The following is a 27,294-nucleotide window of genomic DNA, read 5'->3' as shown; positions in this document are numbered from 1 at the left end:
TTATTTGCTGCTACGGGTTACTTCTCCTTATTGCATTTTATTTACATATGGGGGTTAGTGTGCCACTGGCCCTAGGGTGCCCTGGAATGCATGATGATGTTTATGCCTGCATCTGCAATTAAGTTTGGGCCATGTACTGTATTCAGAGAGAACAGTGCAAAGATTTACATCACTTAAAACTGTAATAAACTGAAATAAGTCATGTTCATTTCAACTTGGGATAGAGTATGGCAGTGTAGTTAAGCCTGCTCTATTTATTATTATTATTAACATTTATTTATAAAGTGGCAACATATTCCGCAGTGCTGTAATTTGTGCATTATCCGATGGCAACACAATAAGAATCTCACCATGCTCAAAATAGAATGAACTCGAATAAAGTCTTCAATGCTTCTCTTTACGTTCCAGACTTCTGTTTGCATATCATCACGTTTTAATACAGAGATGCAATATATACTAATATTCACCTGCAAAGTAGAGAGTTATTCAGCGATGCATGTAAACAAGGGCATTTAGGAGCAATAAGGCAATAGAGATTTAGCTGAAATAAAGTTTTTGTTTTCCATATTGTTGTGGTTGATGTATACAGTTTTTCCACACCCCTGGCTGAGGGTCTGGGCTGGTACACCTAGACCACTATTCTTATTTTGTGAGTTACTATTTGTATTTACCATAATAATGTGGTTTCAGTGATATTTTTTTTTCATATTTTATATATTTATATATGAAATCCAGTAGTTCCTTTACAGTTGCATACACATGGTTCAAAACTCACCATGGACACTCTTGCAATCCAGTTTTCCTCTTTCCACTTACTGCACAAGTTATCAGACTTCTCTATACCAACTGGATAATCCTTCAGATAAAGAAATAAATACATTAAACATCATGGGTTAAAGCAGATGTAAACACTGTTGCTTAACCACACTTTACTCAATTGTAGAGAGATGACTAACCCCAGCATATGCTAGAAAGCTAGGAGCTGTAGCTCCAGCAACATCAGGGTTGTACTGTTAAAGCAATATTAATCTATAAAAGTTTTGCCCATCTCTCTTTTGGTAAACGGTTTTCCAGATAACACATTTCACAGCTATATGTGTGTGTGCATTGTTACATTTATATGCTTGGTCTAATAATGGCTATACTCATTTCAATTAGCTTAAGTGACTCACAATTGTATCGATGCCTATCTCTGATGTTCCGGAATCTTCAGCAATATTCCATGCTCTATACATACCACACGTGTCATTCCCAAATGAATGTGGCTTTTTAAAAAGTCTTTTAAGAACACCTTTAATAGATAAAAAAGTTTTATCACAGCAATGAAAATGTCAAGCAAAGTCAGCTGTATACTCAAGAATTGCAGCCCTCTTCACAATAGCCTCCGAACACACCGCAAAATCTATATGTATAGGTATATAGTACATGAGGTACCGTGTGGATTTTAAGTGTGGATTTAAGCGTGGGTGGGGCTTGAAGAAAATCAATGGGTTTGGCATTATCTGCCATGTCTTGTTAGCATGGGGTTGTATTGATTACTGATGGTGGCTCTGTGTGTATATATAGGCAATATCTTTATAAATCACAGTAAGTGGGTGCATTATTCATTATAATCTACAGTGTTTCTATGTGAAGTGTAGTCAAGTAGCTCTATGTGTTTGCTATATTTTATTCTGTACTAATACACACTTGTTGTTTTAACTTTTAGTCTTGCCTCTCCATGTAGTCCCTATGACCCTATGTGTTTTCTGCATTTTTCTCCTTCCTTGATATGACTTCATACTGTGCAGGTTAATGAGAGAAAGGGAAAGGTGACACCAATGGTGGAAAGGGCAGAGAGAGCAAGAGCAGAGATGAACAAAGGAGGGAGCAAGGAGGAAGTGAGACCAGAGATTATTGGAGGGTGGGGGCAGAGGAAGCAAGATCAGAGAGGAACATAGGATGGCAGGGGCAGAGAGAGCAAGACCAGAGAGGGACAGAAGGTAGGAAAGTAAGAATTAAGAGGGAAGCAAAGAGAGGGAGAGTGCAGCAGTGGCAACTGCTGTCTCTTTTAAAGGAGAACTAAACCCTAAAAATAACTGTGGCTAGAGATGCCATATTTTACATACTAAACTGACTGCCCTAGCCAAAAGTTTCAGCATCTCTGTAGTAGTAATGATATTGGTCTTTACAGCTGTTACAGGAGCTCCTGATCTTGGATTCTGTTGGAACTGTCTGGGACAGTGCACATGCTCAGTATGCTCTGAGCAGCTGTTGAGAAGCTAAGCTTAGGGGTTGTTGCAAATTATCAAGCAGAAAATGAGGTTTATCTGTCATATAAACTGATGCTACAGGTCTGATTTTTACATTCTGATGCTAATTGCACTGATTTCAGAGCTGCCATGTTATGTGAATCCAAGTGAATTACTAATCAGCCTTATACTGTTACATTTACTGTATATTCTGTATTGTGAGTTGGTCCCTAAACTCAGTAGCTGACAGCAGCACAGAGCATGTGCAATGAATTAGCAGAACAGAAGATGGGGACATTTATAAGGATATAATTTCCCATAGGAAATGACCAAACTGATTATATATATATATACTGTATATATACAGTATATATAAGACCTGATGCTGGGACATAAAGTACAGGTACAATGAAGGGTACTTGAACTGCTGACTCACTGCACATGCTCTGTGCTGTTGGCAGTTAGCTGATCTTAGAGACCGACTCACAATATATAGTTTATATAAAATATATATGTCACAATAAAAGGCTGATTGGTATCTGATTAATTCATTACATGGCAGCTCAGAAACCAGTGCAATTTGCATCAGAATTTAAAAATCAGCCCTGCGGCATCAGCTTTCATGACAGGCAATCCTTATTTTCCATTGATGATTTGCGATTACCCCTAAGCTTAGCTTATTAACAGCTGCCCAGAGCACACTAAGAATGTGCAGTAAGTTCAGTGTATATATATATATATATACCTTGAAAAAGGTCCCAAAAGGGACCGAAACATCGGTTGTACATGCAATTATAATACACAAGAGACTTTTTGAAACACAAAGACCCTTGGTGCTGGCTGCTTTATTTTGATATTTATATGATATCCCGTGCACAGGGGCAGCTGCAGAGCAGCGGATTTTGGAGTGTGGTGCTGTCGTGTGGACTGTTTTATATATATATATATATATATATATACGATCGAATATAGACAGCCTTTCTCAAAGTTACATGAACAAACATACAACGAACTTAAATACTATCTGTGGCAGGAAACACCAATGAGTGACGTGTGTATGATGTGTAGAAAACAGAAAACCTCAAACTCCCATCACCCCCATATACACATATATAAAAAAATTGTATATAAACAGTGTGTACATATCCACCAGGAACCGATCCTTCTTATTCTTTACATTAAATCCATATGCAGAAAATTACAAATGATCGTACCGCTTCATTCTTGCGAGTGAAGTAACCAGTGTCAGATAACAATTGGTGGACTTCATTATCCAATACTAACACGAACAATAACTATAAATAGTAATAGATATAATAATAGATATTTACTAATTCCATACTATGTGATACCCTGTGTTAGTATATATATATATACACAAGAAGCTCAATCAATTGGCACGCTACATACTTACAGTAATACATGCAATTAAAAATGGTATTTTTTCATAACGATTACTGGGATTATGACTGAAGTATGTTGCTTGCAACTACAGTTTCAGATTTTTTTATTTGAGACATAAGTCATGCTCAAAACCTGAAATTGTGTAAAACTGCTAACTGGTCACTGATCCTCAGGTACCAACATCCACAGGCAAAAATCTGGGGACATTTTAAATAACACAATTCTCATTTCTGCTCCTTGAGTAAAGGAATGCATTTACTTTGTGCAGAATTTCTGCTGAGTTTGTGAATATATTGTAAGTTATATCTATAAGGTTTCTTACCTTTCACCTTATTGAGCTTTGTTTTTTTGATTCTGTGGGAAAATGATTAGAAAGAATTTTTATATACATGTTCATTGCAGGTTTGTAATTCTTTGAGAGAAGAGACTAATAAAAAATATCTAAATTATTCAGGCAAACTATGTGGAAAAACCGGCCATGTTTTTCATCAGTCTGTGTAGCCCATTAAATGATCAATTTGGCTCACCAGCCACTGGTACAATCACACTACGGGTCATTGGCTAAATATGTTGTCAGATTAATGCCATTTTGCTATTCACCTGTGAGGGCCAAATTGCTATAATATTATTATTATTATATTATAAACAATTCCCACTCTATAGTCTATTAGCTATAGCATAGTTTAACCTGGGTGTGGGCAGTGTAACAAAAAGGGATAAGTAAGCTGATATGGAAAATAGTGATACCTGCATAACTTTTATAACTGCTTCAGTTCTGACCTTCACAGCAAATCTGACACTTAGATCTGCCAAATGATTAATTAGAATGTCATATTCTTACCCCTTTTGTGGAATATATTGCAGTTGCTGACAGTCTGGGATGTCAGATGTTTCGTTTTTTTGGTTATGTGTCCAATTTACATCAGCTTCCAAAAAGGTGATGATCTGCTGATTAATAAAATTGGGATCTGCCATTGTACTTATGGCTGGCTCTAAGACTAAAGGAAAAGAGTTTTATAATTCTGTGTCATGAGGAATCAGAGTAACACATAAGAAGTCATTTATGAATGCAAGAGCGGTGCGCAAAGTGCAATTGTGCCATGTTTTTTACCCATAATGTAGGGTTCTTCACAGCATAACTGCGGCCTTGCACTGAATTTTATTTGCTGTCATTGTGCTCCATGTGTCAAAATGGACATAACTGCGCTTGCAATTTGATGAAAAATGGGGGCAAAATGCATCTTTGTTTCCGGAGTGGGCATTGTGTTATTTTCACAGCATGCGTTCCAAATGGCGTCTACATCTAATTCACAGGGCGCTGTGGGATACCAAGAGCTACCGCCAGGTTAAGGGTGGCAGAAGCTCCAGGGATTCCCAACATCAATAAACACAGTTGTGCACCATTCATCGGAAGAGAAGAGGTAAAAAAATGTTGATGTAGTTGGCCAGCTTAAAGTATACTGCAATATATGGACAAACAATCCCTGTTTGACTTAAAGGGGAAGGCATTTCTTGGTAGCTTAATGCACAGAATGTCTTAATGTACTATATATATATTAATAATGGGTGACTGCAGAGGATCTCTTGTTGTGCTCTGAATTTAGTGGTCACAGCCTCATTGTACCCCCGCCTAATGGTTTAAAATTTAGTGGTGAGTACAACTTCCCCTTTTTTTGCTATAGTTTATACAGGAGCAGTGGCCAGCTCCATGTTGTAGCTCCCACCTTTCCAGCTACAGCCAAGTGATCCCAATGGGCCAATAAAAGGGAAACCATTTGGAGGTTTTAACCTTGAAAGCAAGTAAGTTGCAGGTAAAACTCAGTCCCTTTGTTAAATGTATATTGAAGCAGTAGAATTCTTAATGAATCAGATAAAAGTGAGTGTAGGACTGGCCAGACCAGGGATGACCTGGCCAGCTTAAAGTAAATTGCAATATATGGACAAACAACCCCTGTTTTGCTTAAAGGGGAGGGCATATCTTGGGATCTTAATGCACACAATTTCTTAATGTCCTATATATATTGATAATGGGTGAGTGCAGAGGACCTCTTTTTGTCATCAGAAGAGGTAGAATGGATGCTTTACCTGTATTGTTAATAATAATGTAGCAATAATGGCAGCAACTGAACACCCACCTTGAAGGTCGGTTAGAGTGAGATTTGGGGTGAATATTTACTCACTGTCCTAGATATTCTTAATCGTATCTGTAATCATGAGCTATGGGAGGCCTTGCCAAAAGCTGACCTTTGAATGGTCTCTGAACTAAAAAAGTTTTACAACCTTTGCACTAACGAATAATGCAAAAAAAAGTTAAACCAACTTCTGCCAGTATTAACCAAATATTGTACCTTTCCTTCTTCTAGGCAATGTGTATTCATGCACCATGCAGACTTTGTGTCTGAATTATGTTTTTTAAAAACAGTTAGCTCAAATACATCACATAAAAAGGAAGCATAGACCAAAGATGTATTAGAGTTAACTGTCCATCAAACATAATAACTCTGAGCCAAAGCCTGTATGTTGCCAGAAAGATTGCTGAGAGGGGAAGAAGTTAAGAGTAACTTGATCACCAACCAGAAGTATGCACAACAGAGCCCCATCTGCTCTTGGACTGTAACTGTGCATGCTCTTAATCAGTGATTGTCCCCACAGAACCACAGGAAGACAAGCAGACAGAAATGTGCTATTCTACCTTTTATAATCGGGTACAGGGAAGCTGTGCTATATTGGGGTTTGTGGGTGGTAAAGTTTGTATTAGGGGGTTGAGCTCCTTTTAATTAACATTTATGGGCTGATTTACTAACCCACTAATCCGAAAAATTCCGATTGGAAAACGAACATTTTGCGACTTTTTCGTATTTTTTGCGTTTTTTTCGTCGCCGTTACGACTTTTCGTAAATTGACGCGACTTTTTCGTAACCATTACGACTTGCGCGAAAAGTCGGGACTTTTTTGTAGCCGTTACGATTTGCTCGTATCTTGTCGCGACTTTTTCGTATTGAGCGCTCGTAAGCGGTGGGCGAAACTTTCAGACTTAGCATGATTTTGGAAGCCTCCCATAGGACTCAATGGCACTCTGCAGCTCCAACCTGGCCCAAGAAAAGTCACCATACTGAAGCTTGAATGAATCCGAAACTTTCGTACTCGGCGCGAAAGCTGCGAAAAAGTCGCGACTTTTCGCACAGGTCGTAGCGCTACGAAAAAGTTGCGACATTTTGCAAAACATTTGTAATGGCTAAGAAAAAGTTGTGACAATTTCCGAAAAAATCCCAAAATACCGATCATTACGAAAAAAACGCATTCGGACCGTTCGTGGATTAGTAAATGTGCCCCTTAGTATATTTTTTCTGTCTGCTATACAAGCAAATGCTTCTTTGTGCAAAAATAATTTTAATCTGCTAGTTTATACTAAGAAAAGCAGATATATAAATAAAGTAGAAACTTTTGTGACATTCCAAATATGTACTGCTCAGGCTAGTTTGGATAGGTAAAGATGTTGTTGAGTGGTGCTGCATTTTAGTGGAGGATCATGTACTCCTCCAGTCCCCTTCATGAATACAGTGCTTTCAAAGGCAGGAAGAACTGTAGTCGTGATAAAGTGGGGAGGTTCTTTTGCTTTGTATGTATGTATGTATGTATAACTTTACTTAAAGCGTCATAAAGGGTATGCAGCGCTGTACAATCTTACAATATACAAAATTACACACAGGGAGGACAAGTGTTATAATAAATACAATAAATAAGTAAAAATACACAGGGAGTAAGTGCCATGTGGTATGAGACACAGTAAGAAGGAGGTCCCTGCCCCATAGAGCTTACAGTCTAAGTGGTTGGGTAACATAAAGGCACAAACTGGAAGATAAGAGTGCACCAGGTATGGGCATTTGCCGTTAAGCGCAGGACTAGGCAAAATAATGTTTTAGTGCTCCAGAAGGTAATATCTGAGTTTTATTTTAAAGAGAGTGGGTGAGTGTTCCCTATGGAGGGATTCAGGGATAGAGTCAGGGGAGAGAGGTGGGAGTCTGGAAGGCCGGTTAGTAGGAGACTGCAGTAATCTAAGCGGGAAAGGATAAGGGCATGGATTAGTGTTTTAGCTGTTACTTGTGAAAGAAAGGGGCGTATCTTGGCAATATTGCGGAGGAAAAAGCGGCAGGTTTTGGCAGTGTTATTAATATGGTTAGAGAAGGAGAGAGACTGGTCAAAGATGACCCCAAGGCAGCTGGCTGAATTAACAGAGTGAATGGTCACGCCATCAATAGCAATGGTGAAAGGAGGAGAAGGCTAGGTTTGGGCGGGAAGACCATGGGCTCTGTGCCTGTTTTTTACTTTGCACCACTTCGCACCCTGTCTCACACTTTGTAAATACGGCCCATAGCCATATTTTGATGTTACTTACCATTTACAGCTACAATTTCATTTAAGAAAACTGTGATATGCTTGGACTCTGAGAACGAGTCTGGTAGAAAACAACACAGCAGAGCTTTTGTATGATGTCTTATGATATCAAGCTCTTCCTTGCGCATCATCTCTCTGTAAGAAATACAGTGTGGGACTTGAGAAATACCACAGGGGGGTTGCATTTTCACAAACTGGTTGGCAAATGGACACACAAAAAAGTCATTACCATTATTTATATAATCTTCCTTAAAAAGTTAGCTGTGCATTCATATAGCTGTGATTGGAAGCAAAAGAACCAGGGTTGGACTGGGCCGGCGGGACACTGGGAAAAAACCTGGTCGGCACCTGCGACACAGAACCAATCCTCGGGATGTCTTGGGCTCCCCCGCTGACCTCCTTCCCCCATATGCGTCAAAGTAAGTATACAGCACTTGAATGGGGGGGGGGGGGGCATTGGGTGGCAGCCCTGGTTGGCCCCAGACACCCCAGTCCGCTAAGAACTGTTGGAAATCAGATTTAGAAGGAACATTGAGGAAATGCTGCTGTTTATTTGTCTGGTGCTAGAAAAACTGTTTTTATTGGAGGTTTCTGATGTATTCACAGGGTCACTCATTCTGGAAAGATGGAAGAGTTTTGGAACTTATGGTCCAGTAAACGTTGAGTTAAGTATGGCTTAGCAACAGTATTTAGATTCTTTTCAATAGTTTTATTTTATATAGGACAGAGGTATAAAATGAGTGGTTTTTGGCGTTGAAATGGAGGACTGGATTCAATGTTACTGTTGCTACTGATGCATGCTGGATATTACCACTTCTCTTGCCATATCCTGTTCTTCTACCACAGCACTTTGATTTGCACTAAGCATTCCACCCTAGGCTTTCAAGAGCCAATGAAATATAGACTGTATCTGGGCAAATGTTACTGTTTGACCAAATCCAGAAATAATGCATTGGCTATAAAAATATGGTGTCTCCAACCTTGTCACACAAATTGTGCGATGACAAAATAACCAATTCAAAATTCAGTGTTACTGTGTTGTGATCATGCACACAGACTTATATACACTGAAGGGGGTTAATGTAATAACCTGATTAGCCCTATTTCTTATAGCCTGTAGTCATTACAAATCCCAAGCAGCAACCCCATGACATACTAGTTCTAAATCCACTAATGGTAAGGAACTGTAATTAAAGGGGAACTCAAGCTCAATTTTTTTTTTCAAAACTAAAGATAATTTCAATTAATGTTGGAATATACATCAATTAAAAAATATGTAGCCTTTTCATGATTTTTAATGTAATAATATGGTTTGGAACAGTTTCTTAAGCCTGGTCCCCTGTTCTTCTGCTAATTTGAGTCAACTGGCCCCAGCCTGCCTTCAGCCTGCATCCTCTACATCCCACAATTCCCTGCACAGGTGACATCAATAAGGCAAGAGACATCACAGTGCAATGCATTGTGGGCTATGTAGTTCCTGAATGCTGTCTGTAAGCTGTAGAGAAGTTGTTAGAATTTGTAACATCAATGTTTTAGTCCCCAATGATGCAGAAAGAGAAGAACAGTTTTGCAGCTGGATTTCAGCATATACTTGTGGTTTATTTATTTAGTCATACTTTTTAAAGAACCAGACTTGATAAGTATATTAGGGATTTCTGTTTTGTGTGGGGCTCTTTAACAAATTTTGGTTTGGAAGCTGGAGTTCCTCTTTAACAACAAACATTGATTAAAAGAAAATTTCCTACCTGTAATTTCTTCTTTTCTTTCTGAAGCTCTTTAAATGATCAGTCAGAATATTTACTGTGGCTATTATGATTGCATAGCCTTCAATATGATGTGTTTTCTTTTGTGCTTTTACATATATATTTTGTATAGCATTGTTTAGTTCCTTGAAAAGCAGCTGATCCTTCATCTCCTCTGGGGGGTTATGCCATGGAGAGATGCACAAAGTGTAGATAGCCTCTGAAACTGTTAAGATAATACATCCAAATATATTGGTTAAAGGAAAATTATACCCCATAAATTAATACTTAACCAACAGATTTCATATTCAGGGGCCTATTAAATAAGCTTACCAAACTGGAATATACATATCAGTAAATACTGCCCTTTAAGCTTGTACCACCATTTTGTAATGGACAGTGTGCTCCCTCAGAGATCACCTGAAATAATGCAGCTCTAACTGTAAGAGAAAGTAGACACAACTTTGTCAATTACTTGGTGGGACCTTATACAGGTATGGGATCCGTTATCCAGAATGCTCGGGACCAAGGGTTTTCCGGATAAGGGGTCTTTCCGTAATTTAGCTCTTCATACCTTAAAGGAGAAGGAACGGCTAGTAAAGAGTTAATCTCAAAATGCAGGCATACCTTCAGTTGTCTCAATAGTGCCCTTAAGTCTCCCCATATTTCTCCCATTCAGAAGATCTGAAGCCAAACAGGAAGAAAAAACGCTGAGCTGGGTAGAGAAGATTCCCATAATGCCTCACTCCTGCACAGACGATGCAACCAGGACTGTAGATGGCGCATGCGCACCAGCAGGAGCGCTCCCCCCAGTGTCCGCAGCCCTTATAAACAGTGTATGCAGCGGCAGCTTGGGACAGAACAAGACGAGATAGCCGGCAGGCAGGTGCTGGTGGGGGGAGAGGCTAGCGGGGATGCTTACAAGAGGACAAGAGGTGCTGGAGGGGGGAGAGGCAAGTGGTGAGCGTGGGATGCTGAGCAGCGGACGCAGCGGGCGGGGGGGGTCAGTTGTGCAGACAAGAGGACATGAGCGAGCGGAGCGCGGGGGGGGTGCTGACAAAAGGAGCGGACCGGACTGGGCGGTGTGTGACATGAGGGTGGGGGGCTGCTGACGAGTCAGATACACATAACAAGATGAGAAAGCCGGCAGGCAGGTGCTGGTGGGGGGAGAGGCAAGCGGTGAGCGTGGGATGCTGACAAGAGGTGCTGGTTGGGGGAGAGGCAAGCGGGGAGAGTGGCATGCTGACAAGAGGATGCAGTGGGGGTGGGGTTGGGGGGTGCCCTTGGTTTGTTTGTGTGAACAGTAAATTATACTTCACTTGGCAATTGTTACGCATAAAACCATGCTGATAAAAAATATTGTATTGTGATTTGCAATGTATTCAAGTATCCTATACCTTATTACCCCTTCCAAAAGCTTTCCAACTACTCCTTTAAAAGGGAAGCCTTGATTTCCTGGCTCCTCAGTTGTATAGACAGATGATAAATAAGAGTTCAAAATTTCTGCTTTATCCCTGTTCTCATCAACCAGCTGACCTCCCCCTCCCCCCGTGATAATAAGGGTCCCACCCCTTCTTGCTTAATTTTTTCGCTGTTTACATATTTAAAAAAAAAAAATGATTCCTTTTACGTCTAGCTGCAATACCCCTTTCCATCTCTATTTTAGCTTGTCTGAATGCTTGAAAAGCACATTTTTTCTTACCAACCTCGATACTAACACTTTTATTCAACCATAAAGGTTTTGCTTTGCGATGCCTTTCCTTGCTTACAAAGGAAATATACTGACCTGTATACTTGCTAAGCAATGTTTTAAAGATATTCCATTTTCCTTCTGTGTCTAACCCTGTGAAAAGCATTTCCCAGTTGATACAATGCAGAGATGCCCTTATACTGTCTGCACGTCTAAAATTGTTTTAGTTACTCCCTTTTAGAGCTGCCTCTGCAGCATTATCTCAAAGAAGACCATGTTATGATCACTGTTCCCTAAATGTTCACCCACACAAATGTTAGAGATGAGTTAGATCAGCAACTATCTGGTTGCTAAGGTCTTTTTCTTTTACCTTAGCAACCAGGCAGTGACTTGAATGAGACACTGGCATATGAAAGCTGAAAGACTGGTAGAAAGATAGGTAACATAGTAAGTTAGATTGAAAAAAGACACATGTCCATAAAGTTCAACCATAATCCCTATATATAACCTGCCTAACTGGCACTTGATCCAGAGGAAGGCAAAAAACCCATCTGAAGCCTCTCTAATTTGCTGCAGAGGGGAAAAAATTCCTTCCTGACTCCAAGATGGCAATCGGACCAGTCCCTGGATCAACTTGTACAATGAGCTATCTCCCATAACCCTGTATTCCCTCACTTGCTAGAAAGCCATCCAGCCTCTCCTTGAAGCTATCTAATGTTTCAGCCAGTATGACTCAGGGAGGGAATTCCACAACTTCACTGTGCTTCCCACAGTAAAAAATCCTTTCTGAATATTAACACGGAACCTCCATTTTTCTAATTGGCGTGGGTGCCCTCATGCCAATTAGAAAGGACATACTGGTAAATAAAGCATTAGAGAGGTTATTATATGACCCCCTTATATATTTATACATAGCCTCTTCTCCAGTGTAAACAACCCTAACTTGGCCAATCTTTCTTCATAACTGAGATGTTCCATATCCTTTACCAACTTCTTGCCCTTCTCTGGACCCTCTCTAACTCAATAATATTCTGTTTAAGCACTGGAGACCAAAATTGAATGGCATATTCTAGATGGAGCCTTGCCAGTGCTCTGTAAAGGGGAAGAATATGCCCCTTTTGATACAGCTCAAAACCTTGTTTGCCCTTGCAGCTGCTGCCTGGCATTGCTTGCTACAGCCAAGTTTATTATCTACAAGGACTCCAAGGTCCTTCTCCATTATGGACTTGCCTAGTGCAGTCCCATTAAGGGTATAAGTGGCTTGCATATTTTTAAATCCCAGGTACATGACCTTACATTTATCCACATTAAATCTCATCTGCCACTTAGCCGCCCAGATTGCCAGTTTGTCAAGATCATGCTGCAAGGATGCCACATCCTGGGTAGAATTAATTGGGCTGCAGAGTTTTGTGTCTGCAAACACTGATACATTACTTATAATAACCTCCCCTAAGTTATTAATGAACAAGTTAAATAAAAGTGGACCCAGTACAGAACCCTGAGGGACCCCACTAAGAACATTACTCCAAGTAGAGAATGTACCATTAACCACCACCCTCTGTACCCAGTTTCCTATCCATGTGCAAACAACTTCACCAATGCTTTGGAAAAATCCAAATAGATCACATCTACTGCACCCCCACTGTCCAACTTCTTACTAACCTCATCATAAAAAGCAATTACAATTGTCTGACTTGACCTAGCCTTCATAAAGCCATGCTGATTACTACTCATAATGCCATTTTCCAGAGCATCATTTTATATATGATGCCTTAACAAGCCTTCAAATGACTTGCCCACCATGGATGTCAAACTTACTGGCCTATAATTTCCAGGCTGAGATCTTAATAACTTTTTAAAGGAAAAGTAACACTAAAATTTTTTAAGTAAAAAAGCTATTCTACCCTGCACCAATAATTGCCCTATCCTGCAAACCACTTAGTATTTTAAATGCTTTAATAGAAAATACCTGCTAAAACTTGGCTTCCTGTCAATTGAACTACGGCGATAAGGTGAAGGAAGGAGATGCATCCACTATGTGACGATATATAGGAAGGAGTCAGGCTAGGCTCGATCAATCGATCCTCGCATAGTGGATGCAGCACCTTCCTTCGCCTTATCGCCATAGTTCAATTGACAGGAAGCCAAATTTTAGCAGGTATTTTCTATTAAAGCATTTAAAATACTAAGTGAATTGCAGGATAGGGCAGTTATTGGTGGAGGGTAGAATAGCTTTTTTACTTAAAAAAATTTAGTGTTACATTTCCTTTAAATATAGGAATGACATTAGCTTTCCTCCAATCCATAGGTCCAATCCATACCAGATGAAAGTGAGTCTAAGAATATCAGAAACAGAGGCAACTGTAAAACTGAACCTAGCTCGCTCAGTACCTCTGAGGTAATAATACATAACAGTAATAATGAAATTAAAACCTTTAGAGAGAAATAGATCTTTATGTGCCAGGTCAATGAACCCCATCTGAAAGCTAAAAAGAAGGCATAAAAAACTATAATAAAGATGGAAGATCAATTGTAAAGTTGCTTGGAATGGGACATTCTATAACATACTGAAATTAAACTTAAAGTTGAACCACCCCTTTATGAACTTCCTTTTAATGGAAGTTGGATTTATGGAATTATACAATACCTCTCTCCAATGCTTTCCTAAAGTTGTCTTCAATCCCAGTGTCTACTGTGTCTTCATTTTTCTGGAAAACAGACAGATAGGTGTTTAAATAGAAGAACCCTCATCTACTAAATTATTAATGCCAGTGATGGGAATTAATTTAGTAAATTACTATAATTGTAGTGGCCCCTGTGGAAACATGTGTCAACTGAACAAATGTCCAACAACAATATGATTCCTTGTGCTGTTAAGTTTACAGCTATTAGGTATTCTTGATCCTCTGGACACTATTATACAACATATCCCTTATGTAATAAAAGGCACTAAGTTTGCTCAAGAGCTATAACCCACAGTAACCAATAATATGTTTCCTTTTAAACAGGTAACCAGTAAATGCTTCTTTCTGATTGGTTACTACTATAGTTATTGTTCCTGGGCAAACTTTTTTTTTATTACATAACCCCTTCAGTCCAAGACATGATTTAATTTTGTATATGATTTACCCCGGGCCCACATTGCTAAAAGAAATAATTAATAAAATGACATACAGCCAATACATTTAGAAACTCCCAGCACCCATGAACAGCTGTTTTTATCTGGCACACACATCCCATTTGTTCTGCACCAGGACTAATAATTTTAAAGTCTAGCTACAAGAACACTGAAATATTTCTTGGGTAGCTGTATTTAGGTGACAGTTACCCTCTTGTTTGTCTCACTTGGTGCTTTCCTGTCAGTTGCAGTTGCGCTATGAGAATGGCACATGAGGGCTACTGTCACCTGCTAATATTTCCATCCAGGAAAAATCTTGTCAAGCAAAATACATACTTTGTTGTGACTGTTGTCTCTATCCTGAATTTGTATTTAGAACCACCTACAGCAATTTTTGATTTGCACCTTCACAATAATAAACTTGATGTTGGCCATAGACAGCACCACCAAAGCAATATCTCCTTAAAAGCCTTTATTGAAAAAAAGGGTTCTGACTTGGGCAATAACAACATTTCAGACCAACACCAGTCTTTTATCAAGTTTGATAAAACACCAGTGTTTGTCTGAAACGTTGCTATTGCTCAAGTCAGTACCCTTTTTTCAATGAACTCCCACCTATACACCTTAACAGAACAGTACCTTAATAGAAATTTTTCAGAAAAAGTAGAAAAGAATGCTTGTTTGGTTTTATTGAAACACCTATGGGTATATAACGTTATAGTCTAGGTGCACTATGTGGTCTTTGGTCAAGCCCCCTTATCTCAAACCAAGTTTACAGAAATATATTATATTGGTGTATCAGACATTTAGCGATAGTCCCAAGAATATCTAGGAAACATCTTTAAGAAAATGCTCCTACCCGACACATCTTCTGCAGTTAAAAATTCAGCCTCTCTCTCTCTCTCTCTGATTTGAAAACAGCAAAGGATATAGGCCAAAGCTCTATACTGATATTGCTTCTTACACCAGCAACAGTATTTGTAAGGATTCATCATCTTAATGGATCAAGTTCCAAACTTTCTAATAATAGTAGCCGTCATACCTCTGTTGCTCATCAACTTATGTGTGTCTATGGCTCATGAAAAGAAATTCTGTTTACAAGAAGGGTTTTATGAGATTTAATTTTCCTACATACATATATATATATATATATATATATCTTCTCCTTGACGGCACTCACCACTCTCAAATTACACGCCGGGTGCTCACCAAAAAAGTATCCACACATATCCAGTTGAAACCACTCACAGCTTGATATAGTTCATAACATCACCGAAAATGTTATTGCTCCACACACACATCAACGCGTTTCGATCCACCAGGGATCGTCGTCAGGATGATAAACAGAAGTGTTCACCGTGTTTAAATAATCAATACAACCAATCATTTCACAAAACCAACCAATTTTTTATCCCAAAGTCATATATATCTTTTCATTAAATAGTGGTTAAAAAGTGATTAAAAAATGATACTATTTATCATTTAACACTATTTATATCAGTTTGTATTCACTTTTTAATCATTTTTTAATCACTTTTTAACCACTGTTTAATGAAAAGATATATTTGAATTTGGGATAAAAAATAGTTTTTTGTTACCCTTTAAATGGGAGGATATGAACTGAGACATATTATCATTCTAGACTGGTTTTGTGGGAAAGATCGTTCCCTCCCTCCACTGACGTTCAGGGCTGAATTGTCAGATATGGAGGTAAAAACAATATAAATTCTACCTCTACCTGCCGATTCAGCCCTGAACGTAGATGTTGCTCGGGCGCCATCAAAATTTTTAACTTGGCTGATCGACGAGACGACCAATATCCACAGCCTTTTGCGATATCGGTCCCCTCTTCAAGCCGCCATACACGCACTGAATATCATATCATATAATAATATCAGTACATGTATAGCCAGCTTGAGAGTGCACCTAAAGTACCTGCCATAAAGCATAGTAGGCTTTTGTTATTTGCTATAAGGAAATAACAGTAGTCAGGTGAGTACCAGGAAACAGCTTCCCCCATTCAAGCCATAAACAACAACTTAAAATATTTGATTCCAGCAAGGAGGAAAGGATTGTACTGTGCCAGCACGCAGATAGGAGGCAGTATGCCAGTACCCAGATTGGGAGGCAGTATGCCAGTACCCAGATTGGGAGGCAGTATGCCAGTGTCCAGATAGTGGGGGCAGTGTACCAGACTCTCACCTCTACTCTCCGGTGTGTAACTTGCTTAATCTTTTCTTCCTCTTGCTGTTTTTCCCCTTCATCCTTCCAGGAGTTCCCAATAGCACCCACAAATGTATAACAGAATCGCACAATCTTATACCAGATATTCGATATAAAGCTGAATACGCCCAGAGCCATCGCAGCAAGTATCGCTATCTTTACTGTCTTCACCAAACTTTCGTTACGGCTCTATTTCTCTCTCTCTCTCTCAAAGCTGCTGTGTCACCACAAGTGTCCGTACTGTACTACTTGCTGTCAGCAGAGGGCGCGCCTGAGTAAACTGACTATAGACCTATGTAGTACGTAATTTTACAAGGAGTTTCTTTAGGCACTGATTTGTAAGGGTAACTGTGACTGAAATGTAGGAAACAGAAAAAGATGACTAAATAAGTCCCTTGCCTGAAGGTAAAGTAGGATTATATCTGTAAACAGTAGGGCAGCATTTTTTAAAGCAGGAAGTTCCATACCCTTACATATGTGATATGGACCCCCCTTCCCCTCCAATGTGATGACACCAGCAGAATTGTCTTTGGGGTGCCAATAGGAATGGCTTTCCACAAAGGTTTTCACAAAGCAACAGTTTGGGTAGGAAAAGCTTAAAGGCCACAGTACCTTTACATCATTGTTGCCCACCTTGCAGTCTTCTTTGCTGTAGTTTTAGTTCCAAAACAGCTTATGGGCCATAGGCTTGACAGTAATATCTCAATATATAAAGCAATCTGGCAAGTTTTTAGGCCCCCTGAGGTGGCGCAGGGTACTGCGAATTGCAAATCTATTTTTCCAATGCAAGATGTTTTAAATAAACATTCCCCACTTCTTGTTTTAATCAGCCGCAAAACCTCTAAATAAATGTGTTATGAAATATGTGATGTATCTAGATATTTAAGGAATTAAGTTTAAAACAGACAAAATACTACGCATTAGATTTATCACGATCAGTTTCTTCTAATAATCTTACGAAAGTTTTGGATTCATTCAAGCTTCAGTATGGTGACTTTTCTTGGGCCAGGTTGGAGCTGCAGAGTGCCATTGAGTCCTATGGGAGGCTTCCAAAATCATGCTAAGTCTGAAAGTTTCACCCGCCGCTTACAAGCGCTCAATATGAAAAAGTCGTGACAAGATACGAGCAAATCGTAATGGCCACGAAAAAGTCGTGACTTTTCGCACAAGTCGTAATGGTTATGAAAAAGTCGCAACAATTTACGAAAAGTCATAACGGCGACGAAAAAATCGCACAAAATACGAAAAAGTCACAAAATGTTCATTTTCCAATCGGAATTTTTCCAATTCGGATTCGTGGGTTAGTAAATGTGCCCCTTAGTGTTTGGATGGTGCTGCAACCCAGTCAGTTTCAGCTTTAAGAAGATAACCCTTATGTTGCTGGACTACAGTTTCCAGCATGCTTTAACCCTTAATCAATGTTCCCTCTAAGCTGTGAGCTCATGTGCACGCACACAAATTTTGAAACCAGCGCACACAACAAATTGTGATGCGCACGAAGCATTGTGTGCAAAAACACAACATTTTGTATTTTTTCTGACCTGAGCATATAGTTTTTAAAGTTTAAAAGTAGTGCTTAATATTAGTAGTTGTTAAAACACATAGCCAAAAAGGAATTAGAAGGAACACTGCCCTTAATAATATTTTGAAGTATGCTGGAACGTGGGCATTCTGGTATGTTAATACAAAAATATAGCTGTCATTTTTTTATCTAAAGTTTTCAGACCAGATGTATGTATCTAGCATATATTTTTTATATCATTATTTACGATTTGTATTATTTTTACATGACAACAATGATTCAAAAAAAATAAAAAGATGCAGGAACGCATAAACATTACAGTGTTGACTGTAGCAGGTAGCAAAAATTAGTACAGATACACAGATAAAGCAAAGTAAATGACATAGTAAAGGGAAAACTAAAAAGAAGAGAAAGATTTATAGCATTTTTATTCCTATATATATCCTAAAATTCATTATATATGTCCAGAGCAGAGATCCCCAACCAGTGGCTCCCAAGCAATATGTTGCTCACCAATCCCTTGGATGTTGCTCCTAGTGGCCTCAAAGCATGTTCTTATTTGTGAATTCCTGGTTTAGAGGCAAGAGGTGTACTGCCAAATAGTGCCTCATGTAGGCTGCCAGTCCACATAGGGGCTACCAAATAGCCCTTATTTGGCACCCCCGTGGACCTTTTCATGATAGTGTTGCTCTCTAACTTTTTTTACATTTGTATGTGGCTCACAAGTAAGAAGTCCTTTAACTAAGCGGTGCATATTTTGGTTAAAGGAGAACTAAACCCTAAAGATTGATATGACTAGAAATGCCATATTTTATATACTAAACTTTAGGTTGCACCAACCTAAAGTTTCAGAATCTCTATAGTAGTAATGATACAGGTCTTTACAATTGTACAGGAGCTTCCTATCTTGGATTCTGTTAGAACTGTCTGGGACAGTGCACAGGCTTAGTGTGCTCTAAGCAGCTGTCGAGAAGCTAAGTTTAGGGGTTGTAGTAAATAATCAAACAGAAAATTATATTTGCCTAAAATGTCATTTAAACTGATGCTGCCAGCGCCTCGCCACAAATCCGGGCCTTGATGCTGCTGGTCTAATTACTAAATTCTAATACTAATTGCACTGGTTTCTAACTTCCATGTAGTATTTATCTGTATTATTTACTAATAGGACTTATATTGTGACATTTATATTCTGTATACAGTATATTGAGTGTTGGTCTTTAAGCTCAGTAACTGAAAGCAGCATGTGAGGGGAATCACCAGAAAAAAAGGTGGGGAGCTATTGTGGGGTATCTTTAAAGGCACGGATCTTCCCTGCTAAAGGGTTGTGGTTCCCTTGGGCTGGTAATGAAGCCCATAATGTACAACACCTCTAGCCTATTTCTAAGTGCTTTATAACTGTACTGTATTAGTTGGTTATAAAACGTTTAAATATTACCTGCCATATACATTGGCTACAGGCATCTCCTTTCAAACAGCTAGCCTTATAAAGTTGTCGATGTATGTTGTTGATAATGTGCTAGGGAAAGAAAAACATGAGATATCTGTTGAAACTGAGATGTTTCTATGGCTAGGATAAGCTCTGTTTCTTGAAAACCACATGTAATTTTTATGAGTGGACTGGCTAGAATAAAAGCCATATGGCAAAGCTACATATTGAGGGTATACTCCCTAGACCAGTGGTTTTCCAGCTAATTCAGTTCAAGCCCCCCTTAACTTGAAAACCTTATTTTATCAGCTACTCAGCCATTGTTCAAAAAACATCTATGTGTTCATGTGTAATCTTGTTCTTACTGACCTTCAAGTTATGCCACAAGAAATATATAGACGAGCAATCAGGTATTCCCCACAAATATATCCCTGATTGGCCATTAGATTTCTCCACCAGCCAAAGCCCCCATAGAGTCCCCCTAGACGTAGGGTTGCCACCTTTCTTGAAAAAGAAATCCAGTTTTCCTATATATTTATCTTTTTTTCCTATTAATAACATTGTTGTTAAGCATCATTTTAACCTGCCAGTAAAATTTGCCCAGATGGCAACCCTACTTAGAGGACTTGCCCCACTATTTGGGGATGTATGACCTAGACCAAGGATAAAAGTAAGATTAATATTTTGTGTTGTGGGCCTGTGGTTTCTTTTGGTTTCGAATAGTGCCTGTTGTCATTCGAAAACTCGCGAGTCTTTTTCGGCGATTTCCCGAAATCGCCCCGCCGCGTCTGCCATCCCGCCGGCGACTTACATGTTTGCCGGTGGGATGGCAGGGGGAAGGCAACTCGGGGAGATTAGTCGCCCGCGAACAGGGAGTTTTGCCGCGGGCGACTAATCTCCCCGTGTGCCAGAGCCCTAAAGGTAAAACCAAAAATGAAAGTGTATCAAAATAATGAATATATTATGTACCAATTGCCCTGCACTGATAAAAGTTGTGGCAGCCATTCAAAAGGAGAAAAGGCACAGGCTATATAGCATCTAACAGATAAACTCTGTAGAATACAATGGTGTCTTATCTGTTATCTGCTATGTAACCTATGCCTTTTCTCCTTTTTTCCAGCTTGAATGGCTGCCCCCATGGCTAAACAGCAGCTTCTTTATATAAACTATACTAGTGGTTTTATGGTTTTATTCTACTCATGGGGAAAATCATTTTTAGATTAAGCCAAGAATAGACCAGTTTTTACCAATCTATAAAACATCTATATATTGACCCTTATCTTTAATAATATCAGTGAAAAACATTGTTTTCATTCCATAAGACACTGATTCTAGACCAATTTTAACTCCAGTAACAGTCTGTTCTGTAGTCTTTATCTCTGGTCTGTCTCTTATATTTTGTATCATTGTGAGCACCTCCTCCCTCTTCATCTTTGGTTCTGTCACTTTGTTTCACTTTGTGGCTGTGGGTATATTACCTTCTCACTGATGTGAGGTGCTATATAAATACAGTATATGGCAGTAGCGCCCCTGACAACAGGCACACAGTGGCCCTCTGTATTTCATGACCAGCACAGCGTGGATCCTACCACTAATGTGCCTTATGGGGAAGAAACACGATCTGAATAAGCCTGTAAAACAATAGCAGGTCTTTCAACAATACTTTTTTTTAACAATACTTAGCTTAGCACAAGCCTGGGCAACCTGTTGTTCAAGGCATTATTTTGCTAGTTTTTGCTTAAGGGATGAATATTAGTATTGCGTTATATAAAGTAAACATGTCACTGGCACTTGCCCCATAGCATGTTCAGAACTACAGAGCTGCTCAGAACCTGACCATGGCTTTTAGCTATAGCCCAACATCCATCTTGCTAATCAGCAAGCAATGCATGCACACTGGCACACAAACTGAAATCTTGGGCTTCTGTGCATATTTTTAGTTGAGGTTGAAATTTTGCCATCTGGCCGGTAAAAATGATGCTTGATACCAATGTTATTAATAGGGAAAAAAGAAAGGTCGGTATTTTTTTCCAAAAAAGGTGGCAACCCTAGGTTCCAGCTGGGAGTGACGTTACATGATCAAATATGGGGGGTTGTGTCTGCAATTCTCTATCTCTGCAATTAGAGATAGAGAAACAAGACAAGTAATTAACTCAAATTTTAGGTGAGACAGGAAATCGCTTCACTGGCAGGCACAATCATTCATACAAGGGAGCTTTAGGTACAAGGTAGGTAAGAACTAAAGATAAATGCAGAAAGAGTGTTGTTAAAGGAGAAGGAAAGGTAAAAACTAAGTAAAAAAAACAACTAAAAACTGTTAAAAGAAACAGGATTTGTTGTCTCTTTGTTTTCCTGTGCCAGAGACACGCAGTTCTCTCCTCTCTCCCCTCTTATGCTCCCCCCTGAGCCAATCAGCAGGAAGCTTCCTCATAGTCTAACAAACTGAGCATGTACACCGGTCTTGGTCTTGGTGCAGGAGTAAGGCATTATGGGAACTTTCTTTACAGAGTTCAGTGGTTTTTTCCTATGAGGCTTCTGATCATCTGAACGTAAAAAATATGGGGAGACTTAAGGGGACTATTGAGACAACTGAAGGTATGCCTGCAGCTTGAGATTAACTCTTTATTAGTCCTTCCTTCTCCTTTAAAATGTCATTTAAAATCTCCTGTGACAAACAAAATCTGCAAGCTGTCTGTTTAAAAGACAAATTCCTAGAAGTGGAGATAGAGGTTTGTAAATATAGCAGGAAATCCAACAAATGTACTTCCACTTTTATTTTGTCTCAATATGGCCACTTTTGTGAATTCCCCCTATATATTGCTTAAGAATTTTATTTATACAGTTAATCGTAAGGTGATCATTTCTAAACATAGGTGATAAATTGCACAAGTGCAGTTGCAACAATTTTAGGCCTCAATTATGAGGTTTATATATATATATATATATATATATATATATATATATATATATATATATACAGACTGTGAGCCGCACACACCAGGACTTTGCAAAAAATGAAAAGTTTATTTGAAAAAAATTTCCGACTTTTCGAGCACTGACTGTGCTCTTCCTCAGGGACAAACCAAATGACAGTGTCAAACCACCCCCCCTAAATACCCCACCACAGAAAAAGAGCGCCAAACATAGTGGTTGTAACCATAGTAACCAGTATAAACAAAAAGTGCTAGTACGAAAAAAGCAAGTAGTGATCAAATCAGATAAGTATCATAATGTAACATAAATTAATCATTGGTGAATGAATAGTTGCAAAACATGATTAAAGTGGTATATACAGTGTAACTAAAATCGCTATCAGTAATAACAGTAACAAATGCTGGAAGTCAAAGTCACTAACCGATATAGCCAGAACCAGGAGAATTGACAGAAGGCAGAAAGTGGGAAAAAAGTCACATTAGTAGCCAAACAACACATTAGAGAGAAAGGGAACATACCAGATCGATCACAGCCTGGACAGGAACAACAAAGCCCAGGACACACCACACCGGTATTTGAAGACATCATCACGCGGAGCCTAGTGTATAGTGCATACAGGAGCGTGGATTTGGCCGAATCCAAATCCTGCTGAAAAAGGCCCAATCTTGGCCAAACCCCAAACCGAATACTGGATTCGGTGCATCCCTAATATATATATATATATATATCTCATAACCAGAAGGCTGTGCTGCTCCCACAACGCCGAAACTCCGTGTTGCTCAGTGACAGCCCTGAAACCTGACAGATCTAGAGGAGATCTGTGTGGAGGAGTGGGCCAAAATCCCTGTTGCAGTGTGTGCAAACCTGGTCAAGAACTACAGGAAACGTTTCAGCTCTGTGATTGCAAACAAAGGCTTCTGTACCAAATATTAACACTGATTTTCTCAGGTGTTCAAATACTTATGTGCAGCAGTACAATACAAATACATTCTTTAAAAATCATGCATTTAAATGCTGTCTCTCACAGTGGGAATGCACCTACAGTGTGAATTTAAGACCCCTCCATGATTTCTAAGTGGGAGAACTTGCAAAATCGCAGGGTGTACTTATGTTGCTCACTGTAAGCCACTTTCATTCTCAATCATTTTTACCAAAAGACTGTTTTCAATACAAATCCCCCTTTCCTAACAGAAGGTACCAATTTTCATTAATTTGAAACTGTTTTCTTGTTATTCCCTGGTGTATATCTAAAACTTGTTTAGCTGTAGCTGAGAAATAATTCTTCCTCTCTATGGTGGACATATGTTCCAAGAGATATGGCCCAACAGATCTAAGATTCATAACTCTGTAACAAAATTGCAAATTTTTTTTTAAAATGATCTTCTGTATTCTTCAAACATCTTTGCTAAAACTTACCAACCTCCAAAAAGATTATAAAAAAAGAGCATCCTTACTGCTCTTCAGTTGATGTAATCATATCAAATGCTTGTTTATAGAACTCATCCACTGTGGAACAAATCATTCTTAGAAAGGTAAAATTGTCTCTTAGCATGGACTTCACATAATTCACATAAAGAAATATTCTTTTATCATGGTAGTCAAGCAAACTAAACCTTACACTATATAGATTATTTAAATCTCATTTCCTTTATTCTTTTAAAATCCACAAATAGAGGAAGCAGGCAAGTGCCATTTTGTGGAGACTGTTATCAAGGCAAGCTTTGCATCATCCTAAAATCCCAAAATGAGGACCTGATACTTATACCCATGCATTAACTAATACAAAACTTCCCCATTACAATCTTTCACATCCCATACAACCAAAGAATGGCATGCTCTATAGCTTTATAATTAATCTTGTCAACGTCTTTCTCTTGTGGTTTTATTCTACTCATGGGAAAAATCATTCTTAGATTAAGCCAAGAATAGACCAGTTTTTACCTAAAATATAAAACATCTATATATTGACCCTTATCTTTAATAATATCAGTGAATAACATTGTTTATATTCCATACTCCAGAAAAGACACTGATTCCAGACCAATTTTAGCTCCAGTATCCGTCTGTTCTGTAGTATTTATCTCTGTTCTGTCTCTTATATTTTGTATCCTCCTCCCTCTTCATCTTTGGTTCTGTCACTTTGTTTTGCTTTGTGGCTGTGGGTATATACCTTCTCACTGATGTGAGGTGCTATATAAATACAGTAAATGGCAGCAGCGCCCCTGACAACAGGCACAGAGTGGCCCCCTGTATTTCATGACCAGCAAAGTGTGGATCCTTCCACTAATGTGCCTTCTGGGGAAGAAACACGACATGAAAAAGCCTGTAAAACAATAGCAGGTCTTTCAACAATACTTTTTTTTTTAAATAATACTTAGCAGAAGCCTGAGCAACCTGTTGTTCAAGGCATTATTTTGCTAGTTTTTGCTTAATGGTTGAATATTAGTATTGCGTAATATAAAGTAAATATTTTTAGTTAAAGGGGAAGTTAAGCTTTCCTGGCAAAATGTTTAATTTTAGTATTAGTACACAGTCCCCAGCCCCTTCCCCAACATGTCACTGACACTTGCCCCATAGCATGTTCAGAACTACAGAGCTGCTCAGCAGTTGACCATGGCTTTTAGCTTTATCCCAACATCCATCTTGTGTGCATCAGCAAGCAACGCATGCACACTGGCACACAAACTGTAATCTTGGGCTACTGTGCATATTTTTAGTTGAGGTTCAAGTAATTTTGCCATCTGGTCGGTATTTTGCCGGCCTGGCCAATAAAAATTATGCTTGATACCAATGTTATTAATAGGGAAAAATGGAAGGTCTGTATTTTTTTCCAGAAAAGGTGGCAACCCTACGTCCAAGTTGGGAGTGACGTTACATGGTCAAATATGGGGGTGTGGGTCTGCAATTCTATATGTGCAATGGGCAACAGTTAATTTGATGCAAGTGTAAGTGACCTGGTTGGGGAGGGATTATGGAATATCTGTGCACTGGAACTAAAACTACAAATTTGCCAGGAGGTTTTAGTTCCTCTTAAACAAGAGATAATACCTAATTAAAATAACTCATGTGGTACCGTGTTCTTCAAATGAGAAATTAACTTAATTTTAGGTGAGGCAGTGAATCTCTTCATTGACAGGCACAATCATTTGTACAAGGTAGGTTTAGGTACAAGAGAAATGCAGAAAGAGAGTTGTCATTGAAATTGTCACGTGACAGACAAAATCTGCAAACTGACAAATTCCCAGAAGTGGAGATAGAGGTTTGTAAATATAGCGGGAAATCCAACAAATGTATTTCCACTTTTATTTTGTCTCAATATGCCACATTTGTGAATTCCCCCTATATATTGCTTTAAAATTTTTTTTATATAATTTGTTAATCGTAAGGTGATAATTTCTAAACATACCTGTAGGTGATTTTAGGACAGTCACACTTTTAACAGCTCAGCCCACAGTCCCGGATTCTTACTGAAAAGTCCATCATTTTCCTTTGATCTCCTGCACTGAACTGAAAAAGATATAAATTTAATTAAAAAGTAGCTTTTGGAGGCCTTGGTCTCGCTGGATGCAGCCAAGGCCTTTGACTCTGTAGAGTGGACATTCCTCTGGACGGTGCTGGAACAAATAGGCAGTGGTACAGAATTTGTGACATGGGTTAAACTGCTATACACCTCCCCCAAAGCCAGAATAGCTACCAGTGGATGGACATCCGAACCCTTTTTGCTAAGCAGAGGAACAATACAGGGATGTCCACTCTCACCCCTTCTATACACTCTGGCCATCAAACCCCTGGCAGTCAAAATCCGAGCAGACAACCAAATAGAGGGATTGAGAGTGGCAGACTACATAGATAAAATCAGCCTATATGCTGATGACATGATCCTATTCTTAAAAGTAAGATACCACCCACTCCCTGAACCGAGCACTCACAACAATTGAGGAGATGGGCCAGTTCTCCGGGCTGCGCATTAATTGGGCTAAGTCCAATATCTTCTACATTAAAAGAGACAGAGAACACAGACCCCCAAAGAAACCCAAACGACTACCTCCCGGAAAATATACACCCCCTCATAAAATATGTAAGAGACAAAACGAGAACCTGGGGAAACTTACCCCTTACAGTTGCCAGTAGAGTGAACCTAGTGAAAATGACGCTACTCCCCAAAATACTGTATATAGTCATGCACTCTCCCATATTTTTAGCGCAAAAGCTATTCCAAATAATCACATCCCACATCCTTACTTTAGTCTGGAAGGGAACCAGACCTAGACTCAAACTGACATTACTACGAAACCCCACCACAGCAGGAGGACTGGCTCTCCCCAACTTCCACCTATACTACATCTCCAGCTAACACAAATTTCGCACTGGTTCCACACACAGAGCCAACATTGTGCAAAACTAATGGGATTCATGGGCCCAGCACCCACTAGAGATAGAGTCTACCACTTGTTGAAAGGCTACTCGGGCTGTCCCACTCCCAGACAAACCAACACACTTATGACCCAGGCACTCCAAATATGGGACAAGGTCAACAAACTGGTACCTCATCAAACAAGAGTGATAGAACACTACACTCCAATATGGGAAAACCGCTCCTTACCTGAAT

The 27,294-nt window shown here is 39.2% G+C and overlaps 1 protein-coding gene across 2 annotated transcripts in view; it reads right to left on the bottom strand.

Moving 5' to 3' along the window:
* The window catches only part of LOC100492077, a 33,857-nt gene extending 16,830 nt beyond the window's left edge, over nucleotides 1–17,027 (bottom strand). The window contains exons 1-9 of one of the 2 annotated variants that reach the window (XM_031891989.1): nucleotides 16,783–17,027; nucleotides 14,110–14,170; nucleotides 9,776–9,998; nucleotides 8,032–8,165; nucleotides 4,477–4,633; nucleotides 3,958–3,989; nucleotides 1,173–1,291; nucleotides 776–856; nucleotides 351–467 (exon numbers count right to left, since the gene is read on the bottom strand). In XM_031891989.1, the coding sequence (XP_031747849.1) occupies nucleotides 351–467; nucleotides 776–856; nucleotides 1,173–1,291; nucleotides 3,958–3,989; nucleotides 4,477–4,633; nucleotides 8,032–8,165; nucleotides 9,776–9,998; nucleotides 14,110–14,170; nucleotides 16,783–16,941 (1,083 nt within the window). In that variant the 5' untranslated portion in view covers nucleotides 16,942–17,027. The remainder of the gene's footprint in view (nucleotides 1–350; nucleotides 468–775; nucleotides 857–1,172; nucleotides 1,292–3,957; nucleotides 3,990–4,476; nucleotides 4,634–8,031; nucleotides 8,166–9,775; nucleotides 9,999–14,109; nucleotides 14,171–16,782) is intronic. The other variant, XM_018096989.2, reaches the window with a different exon arrangement.
* Nucleotides 17,028–27,294: the final 10,267 nt, after the last annotated feature.

This window comes from Xenopus tropicalis, chromosome 8, assembly GCF_000004195.4.
Source record: "Xenopus tropicalis strain Nigerian chromosome 8, UCB_Xtro_10.0, whole genome shotgun sequence".
NCBI classification, from domain to species: domain Eukaryota; kingdom Metazoa; phylum Chordata; class Amphibia; order Anura; family Pipidae; genus Xenopus; species Xenopus tropicalis.
Note: the sequence above shows the minus strand (reverse complement) of the source record. Positions and strands in the feature narration are given on the sequence as shown.